Here is a 10129-nt window from a genome sequence, read left to right as displayed (position 1 = left end):
TATAGAAGGGCATTTATGGGGTCACAGGCCAGGGTATTTAATCTCACTCCAAATTCTGAGATTTTTTTTATCCTGGTTCTATAAATGAAAAGCCAAAAACAGAGAAGTTGAAAGCTCACCCAAGGTCAGGTAGCTCATAGATGCCAGAGGCAGCATGTAGGTAAGGTCTGCCTAGCTCCAGAGCCTGAAAGTAGAGCCACCACCTTGGCTGAATCCCCGTGGCATGTTACCTTGACCTTTTTTTTCCTGCAACATTTTTAATTCTTAGATAACTCTTATACGATCTTACTCCTTTGGACATTTATACTCATGTGATCTTCTAACAAAAAACATGGTAGTTACTTTAAAAATTCCACTCAAGTACTCATCATATTGAGGCATGCACTTTTCAAAAATGTTTTAAATAATGAAAAAGCCCCACAGGGAAAAGAAGATTATCTGTGTCCTCCTGACCCACATTTTTATTTTGACATAAATATCTTTAATGGGTATTAAGTGACCCCCTTTGTCACCGGAAATAGAAGCAGTCTACTTGCCACTCACTGTCTACAACCAAGCAGAGATATGCTTCACAAGGAAGCTCATCTGGTCCTCAAACATGTAGGAAACATGCCCTCTATATGAGTCAGTACTGGCCAAGAAGACATGGTCCCTGCTCTGCAGGAGCTTACAATCTAGGAGATTACCCTTTTGGAGAATTTACAGTCCCCTGACAAAACATAGTAACGTAAGTCCACCCAAATCCATAAGGCAAGACTTTCAGGAGAGAAAGAAATACTAACTCCCTTGAAAATATCTCTTCTTGTTTAATGGGAAAAGGCTCTTGAAGGCCAACTTCTCACCTCCAGCTTCTTTCATTAGTGCTTATTGATGAAAATTTGAGGACCAACCAAGGGTAAATAGGGTGGAAGAAGCCATACTAGTTGCAAGGGGCAGAGCTAAAATACATGATGTGAGCTTCTCCTCAGCACCCAATGTGACTAAAAATGGATTAATCTGTATTTTCAATGAATATTAAAAAGATAACATATGAATTAATATGCTAAAATAAATTTAAGGTCAAGCAATACAAATTGTAAGTGAGTTTTCCTACCACCCTCAGAGGTAGCCTCTTTAACCTGTTTCTTGGGATCCTGAAAAAGAGATCTTGTGCATTTATAATGTCCTCAGCTTCTGGGCAACTCAGACCACCCAGCAAAGCCAGGAGACTGATCATAGGGGTGGGTATGAAAGGGGTGCAATGGATCCTTCAATAAGGGCTAATGCTCCAGATCTGGTCAACTCAGGCAAGCTTGTTCACCTTCTGGGTGCATGGGACAGAAGAGAGGGAGCCAGGCCTCCACTACACTCACCACTCACCTCACAACTTGCTAGGCAGTATCCACCTTTTAGAGATAAGCTATGTGGTGGGCATAGAAAGGGGATCAAGGAGACATTCTAGAAAATTTCAGGGTTTTAACTGCTACCAAAGCAGACCAGCCCAGCTGCTATTGGGACTTCCTGACTGAGGTGCCTTGGCAGGTGCTGGTCAATGGGGCTGAGGGTGGTAAGAAAAGCTTTTAAACATTTGTCATCCTAAAAAACACTCTTCCTGCATTTCTGAAAAGCAACCAGCTGGTGTTTATCCTCCGAACAGCAAATTCAGTTATTTACCCCCTTGTTCCATGATATATTTTATAAAGTAATGAATGGTCCATTACACTAACTTTGGGTGTCTGTCTCCTTACCACTACCTCCTCATGGATACCCTCAGCCAGGGAGGCCATAGGCGTGGGCTGAAGCCTTCTAGCCTCACATCCCTCCCTCCACCACCTCCCCTTCTTCCCTCCCTCTCCTGCACGCCCCCCCCCCCCCCGTTATTTGGGAGATTAGAGTTCATTAATTAAATCCTGTGCTTAGATCGAACTGTAACATTATTCCAATCACATTTATCTTGCAGGCGGCGGTGGAGATGGCAGCCTCGCTGGAAACGCGCGGGGGAGCTTGAGCCGGCGGCCAGAGACGCACAGCGCGGCGCGCTCCATCGCCACGCCGCCGCGCAGCCCCTCCATCTTCCTGCTCAGCTTGGGCCCCGCTGGCTCCGGCCCTGGGGGTCCCGCTACTCCAGCGACTCACGTCCGCCCCCACCCCCGGCGTTCCGCTGCTCTGCTGCCCGGGTTCCCCCTCCCCCGCCACACAAGCTCACACGCGCCCGAGAGCACACACACACATACACGCGCACGCACGCACACACACACATACACACACACTCACTGACACGCCAGCGAGCTGCTGGCAGCTCAATGGACCGATTTCCCTGGTTTCCCTGATCCCAGCCCTGCACGGGATGAGAAATTGCAAAATGGCCCGGGTCGCCAGTGTGCTGGGGCTGGTCATGCTCAGCGTCGCCCTCCTGATTTTATCGCTCATCAGCTACGTGTCCCTGAAAAAGGAGAACATCTTCACCACTCCCAAGTACGCCAGCCCGGGGGCGCCCCGAATGTACATGTTCCACGCGGGATTCCGGTGAGTGCGGGCCTCTACCTGAGCGCCCTGGGCTATGTGTCTAGTTTACGGTGTGTCGGGGTAAGGTCAGAGACGGGTGTTGGGGCTTATCTGAGACACTTTGGGCAAGCAAACTGAGTGGTCCTCCACTCCCCTCTCGGATTCTCTCTTCCTTCTCCCTTTTATTTTTTAAACCCAAAGCCCCTAAAACTCGTAATCCTGATCGATATTATTGCATTTCTTGTATTCTTCCTCGGCATCCCTTCCCCCATTTCAAAAATGGGGGGTGGGGTGTTAAGGAGAAAGATGGTGGAGGGAGGCAGCATCCGGGGGGCGGTGGGGGGAGTGATCCGCGAGATGGACAGGCGCGAGGTGAGCGCCCTCCCCGCTCGCGGTCCGCAGACTCCGCGGGCTGGGCTCCCGGCGGTGCGGGCGATTTAATGGCGCAGGCGCCGACTCTCCTCGCACTCGCCTCCTCTCCTCCCTCCTCCCCATCAAAGGATGCGCGGGTCTGTTCTGTTGAAGCCCCTAGGGCTTTCTCCCTCGGCCCTTTCCCCTCACTGCCGCCCTCCTCGCTCAGCGATTTCTGCAATTCTCCCGCCCCTGTGGGAAACTGGCCTCCCAAGGGCCGCCTACCCTCGCCTGGGTCGAAGTCGCCGCCAGGAGCGGCTCCCCACGATTCTCGGAGAGCCCCCGCCCCTACCTGTGCCCGAAGGAGCTCGCCAGCAGGGCCTCCTGACGGGCTGCTGCAACCTGTGGTCCGAGCCGGGCCAGAGGTGCGAGCCTAGAGAAGCCCCGCCTGGGCACAGGAGCAGAGCTGGCGGCGGCCTCCGGGGGTCCCCAGTCAAGGGTGGGCAGTGAAATCAGACACAGGCTCGGGAAGGAAGAGGTTAAGGCAGGAGCCCCTCCCGCACTCTTCCCCCGAGTCTCCAGTTCCTCTGCCCTTTCTCCAAAAATCAATTCCTTCGGGCCGCGGGGGCGTCGCGGGTCGCACTGGCAGCGGCGAGGCCGCTGTCCGCGGTGCTGACTCCCTGGTCCTGGCCACGCTGCCGGCTGCAGCCCTGCTCCCGGCTCCCGCCCCTGCTCACTGCGTGACGGCCATTTTATGGTCTCTCCCGCACCCGGAGGGATGGACAATGGAGAGGGGTTTCCCTAGTTTTCCTTCCTTCTACCCGGTGTGTCTAGTAGCAGAGGGTGGAACAAATGAGAGGGGCTCTGGGGTGAGAAGGATGCGCTGCGCGCGCCAGCTGCCCCCGGCCCCGGCTGGCTGGACTTTAATGGCTACTTCGGCTTCCCGAGCTGAGGCCAGCACGTTTGTCTGTACTCATGCTCCTCTCCAGGTCACAGTTTGCGCTGAAGTTTCTAGACCCGTCCTTTGTGCCCATTACGAATTCTCTCACCCAGGAACTCCAAGAGAAACCTTCTAAGTGGACCTTTAATCGGACAGCGTTTTTACATCAAAGGTAGGAGAGGAAGAACCGATCTAAAAGGTGCTTTTGAATTCCGAAGCTCCAAGAACAAAACAAAAACAAATCCAAATCCCAAACAAGAAAAACCTGCCTTCCACCCTCTGCCTCACCCCCAGTGTATTTGCCCTGTCTTCCTGGCCTAACTGCACAATCATTATTGGTAACCCTCTAAGTGAGTGTAGTGCCCTCTCTAAATAGGAAATACCAGAATGACCAATTCGAATGGGGAAAAAATAGATATTTCCAATATCCTCCCTCACCTGGGCTTGAAAGAACACCATGACTTGCAGTTAACAAGTCTGGCTAGGATTACCAAAGCTAGACAGCCATTTAAAAAATGAAGAAGAAACCCCCGTAGTTAATTTCAAGACTGCCCAGTGCATTTTCGTTCCCTCATTTGGGGGAAAAAAATGAAAAATAAAGTAAAATTGTATTATTTCATTGAGACACACGGGAAATAGCATGATCCATCTCCATCAAATTCCTGATGAAGAGGTGGGCCCAAATATATGCAGGTATTTAGGATTGTTGTGATTTTGCCTAGTTGTTTTCACTAAGATTTTACAGCTTTTAACTTACTATAAAGCTGTCTAAGATCATTCTTATTAATTGTTGCAGTCTCGTTTTATATATGAAAAAGTTTTTTGTTGTTATTTTACATGGGATGAGGGAATGAGATTTACTCAAATTTACTTATTCTCCTCAGGGATTCTGGTCTTCTCTTAGAAACTCACATAAGTCATTGCTTCTTCCTTTTGGTGGGATTATCATGCTGCTGGATGCAATGTGAGCCATCTAGTGTATTCATGAAGGGTGTGAATTCTTATTTTTACAGACTAGTCTGTTTAGGGAGTTGTTTTGATCATACCATTTTTAGTTCCTGCTCTTTTTAAAAATGTGTAATCTGGCAAAATTAAAACATATCCAGTAAATATCCATGGTGTCAGGAAAATGTTTATTCAAAAAAATTGACATATAATCATGACTATTGTTACATATTTTTAAATATTTATGTTTAATCAAAAATTAGTTCAGGAAATTTGAGTAATATTAAAACCCCTTAAGTGATTTTGTTAAACTTTTGGGGTGCTTTTTAAAAACTTTTGGGGTTTTAATCTAATATTCATTTTATAAATAACCCCCAAAATTTTCAAGGATAGAACACATTATATACCTTTTCCCAAAACACATATCTTACTCAATAAAAACATTCCTAACCCACTAGGTCATGTGACCCTAATGACCAATCAGAAGGGCATTTCTTTTTCAAAACTTCCCTCCTTTCAATCCACTTATTAGGTAACCTTTAATTTTTACCAGTATCATTTTAAACTTTCCTTGCCTTTATATCAGCTTTATAATCAGTAAAACAGTACTGATCACTTTGGAAGTTTTGGATTGGAGATGTCAGTTGATGTTGCTCTATACTTTGAATAATGAAGTAGTTTTTTAAAAATAAAAGTCCAAGCAAGTTTCAAAACATCTCATTTCATTCCTGATATTTTTAAGCAAAAAGACTGGATTTTCAGTGTGATTTCTTAGTACTGGAAAATCTAGCAGCAAAGTAAGGCATTAGTGGTCTCTTAAATATTTTAATGAGTTTGCATTTAAAAGGAAACAAGTTTACTTAAAGATTAATAGGAAAACAACCTGAAGTTCATTTTATGTCTCACTCCTGTCTTATGCTCCTTATTCTTCAAATATACACATATTTTCAGTGTTACATTAGACTCTGTTTCTAAGGATTTGATATATCCCACTAAATTCTGTTTTTACATAATCAAGCAGGAAAATATCCTGTTTCATTATTCAAGGGGTCTCAATGAGATTATCATCTCATTTCTATTAAATATTCAACTACATCCATTGCTACTCCCATTTTCATATTTTAATAATAGATAGTGTTGTACTGACTCATATCTCTTTGGCTTTTATTTGGACACCAGTGATATTTGATATTCTTAAACATTGCAGTCCAATAGCAAACAAGTAGTCCCTAGTTACAAACTCTTAAGTCACCAATGTTTGTGCACTAATGTAAGCTCTTTGGGGCCTGTGTAAATTGTCTCCCTGTATTTTCTGACACAGTTTGGCATATGCCTCCTTCCTGGTCAAATAACATTCCTCAAGTAGATCAGAAAACCAAGAACTTGCAGCTAAAACTGCAAGTTGCATTTACAAACCTCAAAGGATTACATTCCAAACCTGACTGAAAGATTGCAACATTCCTATATATTCTGAAGCAGCCCTCCCTTCAAAGACCACAATTATGAATGTGTAACCCTTGAATTCAATGTACTTGAGATTCTTGTCTGAATGAAATGGCAGCATAAGACATAAGATGGAAACTCGGTTCTTTTGAATGGAATGCATTTAATGAATTTCTTTTTATTTTAGGCAAGAAATTCTGCAGCATGTCGATGTAATAAAAAATTTTTCTTTGACCAAGAATAGTGTTCGGATTGGACAACTGATGCACTATGATTATTCCAGCCATAAATATGTTTTCTCTATTAGCAATAACTTCCGGTCACTGCTTCCAGATGTGTCACCCATTCTGAATAAGCATTATAATATTTGTGCTGTGGTTGGAAATAGTGGGATCCTGACAGGGAGCCAGTGTGGACAAGAAATAGATAAATCAGATTTTGTTTTTCGTTGCAATTTCGCCCCTACGGAGGCTTTCCAGAGAGATGTTGGAAGGAAAACCAACCTTACCACCTTCAACCCCAGCATCCTGGAAAAATATTACAACAATCTTTTGACCATACAGGACCGTAACAACTTTTTCCTCAGCTTAAAAAAGCTTGATGGGGCCATTCTTTGGATCCCTGCGTTTTTCTTCCACACTTCAGCAACTGTTACCAGAACGTTAGTTGACTTTTTTGTTGAACACAGAGGTCAGTTAAAGGTCCAATTGGCTTGGCCTGGAAATATAATGCAGCATGTCAACAGGTGTGTATATTTTATTGCATTTAACTCATACCCCACCAGATGGCAAATCAGTACTGTAACCTCTTGGGGGTGGGAGTCATCCTTAGTTGTTTTAGTACTTTATGGAAAACTCTTATCTTTCTTAATCAATGAATGAATCATTCTAGTTAAAAAATTCCGTCTACCCTCCAGCTGGTAGCCCAGTGTCAAATGGAGAGATTGGTGTTTCATCAGTCTCCCTCCTCTGTTCCCTTTTCCCCTCTTGGTGGGAAGCTTACTGAGAAGTCATGGAAAACACCAGGAATCAAGAATTTACCACTGGCTAAAGTACACAAAGCAAATGATTTTTAAAGAAGGTGTAGTTGGCTCAAAATTGCCCCTTTTGTTTGATGTTTAGATAGTTTAGATATTTTTGTAGATGTCCAAGGCCAGCAAACCACCTAAATAAATCACAAATTGTATTATCTGCCTTTGTAATTTGATATTGGAATATAAAAACCTGTGAAAAATATTTTATGAGCTCCTTGTTATCTCTTATGATTTGATGAACTGGCCAGAGCAGCTGTACTTTCCTCTAACCTGGTGGTTTTCAGTACTGGTTGTACATAAGAATTACTTGAAGAGCTTTTAAAAATACTGTTACCTGGGTTCTACCCCAAGAGCATCTAATACAATTTTTTTTTCTGGTGTAAAGGGAGGAAGGGACCAGGCAGTTGGGGTTTTGTAGTAATTCTCCAGATGATTCAAATATGCAGTTGGAATTGAGAGCCACTAATCCAGGGTATGTTAGAAAGCAAGATTAATTGTTGGATTTTTTTTCCTTTTAAATCATCTGAGCAAATTGCCTAATGCTGATTCCCCCTATATAAGAAGCCAAAGTGTCCCAACAGAGCACCAAATATTACTACAAATTAGAGTGGGTTCTGGAAAAATCTGGTAACCAGGGAATCTTAAGGATTTTCATTCTGTAACAGATTATTCTCATCCTATAGCCCCTAAAGTCTTCCAAATTTAAGATCTCTAGTTAACCTCTCATTGAAAGAGGAATCTAATAAGCTGATACATCTAATAAAAGGGTGCATCTCTGAAAGGTAGGGTGATTCCATAATTAATAGCCCAAACCAGAACTTTTCCTTGGAGAGAAAGGGGGTCCTATTAATAATTACAACAACTATAACAGGCATAGACTTGGGCAATCCCTATTTACCAGGATGTACGTTCAGAGATAATAGAGCCCAACTCTCAGGTTCAAAGATGAACCAACTGAAATATAAAGGGCAAGAACTATTTACCTAAAGTCACAATCACTTCCAAAATGGAGAACTAGAAGCCACGTCTTCTGCCAGACTATCTCTTTATAAACTCATCCTTTGGCTCCCCTCATGTTTAATTTTAATGAATTTTAAATTTCAGTTGGAAGGGGGAAGGCCAGGGTGACTGGGTTGGGAGGTGGATTTATCCATGTAACTTAAACTGTCTAAACAAATCCATCTCCCAGCCCAGTACGACTGACCCACCAGATTGAAGCCTTGACACTGGCCTCTGAATCCACTGTGTACTTATTGTTCTGCAGGTACTGGAAAAACAAACACTTGTCGCCCAAACGATTGAGCACAGGTATTCTTATGTACACCCTTGCGTCAGCCATATGTGAAGAGATCCACTTGTATGGATTTTGGCCTTTTGGATTTGATCCCAACACAAGGGAAGATCTTCCGTACCATTACTATGACAAAAAAGGAACCAAATTTACCACCAAGTGGCAGGAGTCCCACCAGCTGCCTGCTGAGTTTCAGCTGCTATATCGAATGCATGGGGAAGGGCTCACCAAGCTGACTCTGTCACACTGTGCCTAAGAACTCGGAATGGAAAGTGCCAAATGGCTGTTTAAAAAGTGCCCCAAATCAAATTGAATAGTCTTCAGAGTAGAACCCCAGAGACTTACAAGGCTCGGTCTGCCACTTAAAAGGAAAGATGTCTGCTCCCCCTTTTGCATTGCTCTTTGAATGGTCTTAGCAGACTTGGCAGGACAGATGCATTGAAGCCACATAATTTAAGCTCAGTTGATAAAGGGAATGTTGCATTTGGAAGTATGCTGCTAACAGAATGGTTTGAAGTATTTTCATGTTTGTATTTTAATAATAAACTGCCTCCCTTGTTGATGAGGACTAGAGCTATAGTTTCTGCAGCTCTGCTCAGATACAGTCCTTGTAATCAGAGGCCTCAGGCCAATTGGGGCAGAATCTGTTTTGCTGGTGGGATCAGACTCTTCAAAATGGAAACAAAAAATTGGTTTGCATATCTCCCTCTCTGGCTCCCTTCCCCTCCACCTCTCTCCCTGTTGCTCCCCCACCCCCTGTCATGTCTCTCCCTCTCCCTGAAACCATTCCCCTGCCCCACAACCACGGAGTTTAATAATTTGCTAGGAATCCTATTGAATTAGCTTTGCTTGTGTGTGTTGCATCTGTACTTGATGTGTTCAAGGTTCTGGGTAACTTTGATGTTTCATGACAAACCGAGAAAAATCATGATGAATCCCCTCATGACTATTTTTATAAGAAATGCATCTAATGAAGTCCTCACTCATCCATATGGTCCTTCTGCAGCAGGGTGGTCTCTCTGGGGTGAGTGGCATATAATGCAGGTCATCTTTCACTATCACAAAGAAAGCCTATGGTGTGGGTGGCATTGCATCTCTTGACATGGATGTGATTATGGCAGATAATAACAATGTTGCCACATCTGCAAGGGCATTGCAGCCTAGGCCTGGTGTTTCCCATAGTCCCAAACCATCTTCTCAGCCTACAGAGGCAATTGAGTCAGTTGAAGAGCCTGGGACACTGAAGGAAGAAAAAAACTGTTTAGATGTTGCTATGTTGTCCTGTCTACACTATGCTGGGGTGACCATGTTGTACATCTGGAGACTTTGAGAACCAGCAGGGCTAGAGAGGAAGGCTGAAGGTCAGCCAGGCCACCCCCTGTGGATAATGGTAAGGTGAGAGCATTTCAGGGTCCTGCTGTTTGTTTGTTTTGAGACACTTGTAGACACTGAATATTCCCTAGTTCCCCTGAAATCAGATCTATATGCCTATAAGTTAAGTATTTCAAAAGAGAAAGCCATTGTGCAGTGGCAAGTCTTAGTACTAAATAGTCCTTGGAATTTGAGATTATGTAGGCTTGCCATGGAGGAATTAGTTGGCCATTCTCCTTTTCATTATTTCAGCCTTAGGAGTAGAAATTGT

General features: G+C 44.1%; 1 protein-coding gene across 1 annotated transcript; it reads left to right on the top strand.

The window, feature by feature from the left end:
- Positions 1-2326: 2326 nt before the first annotated feature.
- On the top strand, positions 2327-8743 carry St8sia3 (ST8 alpha-N-acetyl-neuraminide alpha-2,8-sialyltransferase 3). The gene is made up of 4 exons (XM_071602690.1): positions 2327-2505; positions 3825-3947; positions 6351-6908; positions 8461-8743. The coding sequence occupies exons 1-4, from the start codon at positions 2327-2329 to the stop codon at positions 8741-8743; spliced, it is 1143 nt and encodes a 380-aa protein (XP_071458791.1).
- Positions 8744-10129: the final 1386 nt, after the last annotated feature.

The sequence above is a fragment of the Marmota flaviventris genome, chromosome 16 (genome assembly GCF_047511675.1).
Source record: "Marmota flaviventris isolate mMarFla1 chromosome 16, mMarFla1.hap1, whole genome shotgun sequence".
In the NCBI taxonomy this organism is placed as follows: Eukaryota; Metazoa; Chordata; class Mammalia; order Rodentia; family Sciuridae; genus Marmota; species Marmota flaviventris.
This window is presented reverse-complemented; position numbering and strand designations above follow the sequence as displayed.

Bases quoted from the DNA above. Each gene is read 5' to 3' on its own strand.
- St8sia3 (XM_071602690.1), top strand. From the start codon at position 2,327: ATGAGAAATTGCAAAATGGCCCGGGTCGCCAGTGTGCTGGGGCTGGTC. The intron at 2,506-3,824 runs GTGAGTGCGGGC...GCTCCTCTCCAG, and splicing joins ATGTTCCACGCGGGATTCCG to GTCACAGTTTGCGCTGAAGT. The intron at 6,909-8,460 runs GTGTGTATATTT...ATTGTTCTGCAG, and splicing joins ATAATGCAGCATGTCAACAG to GTACTGGAAAAACAAACACT.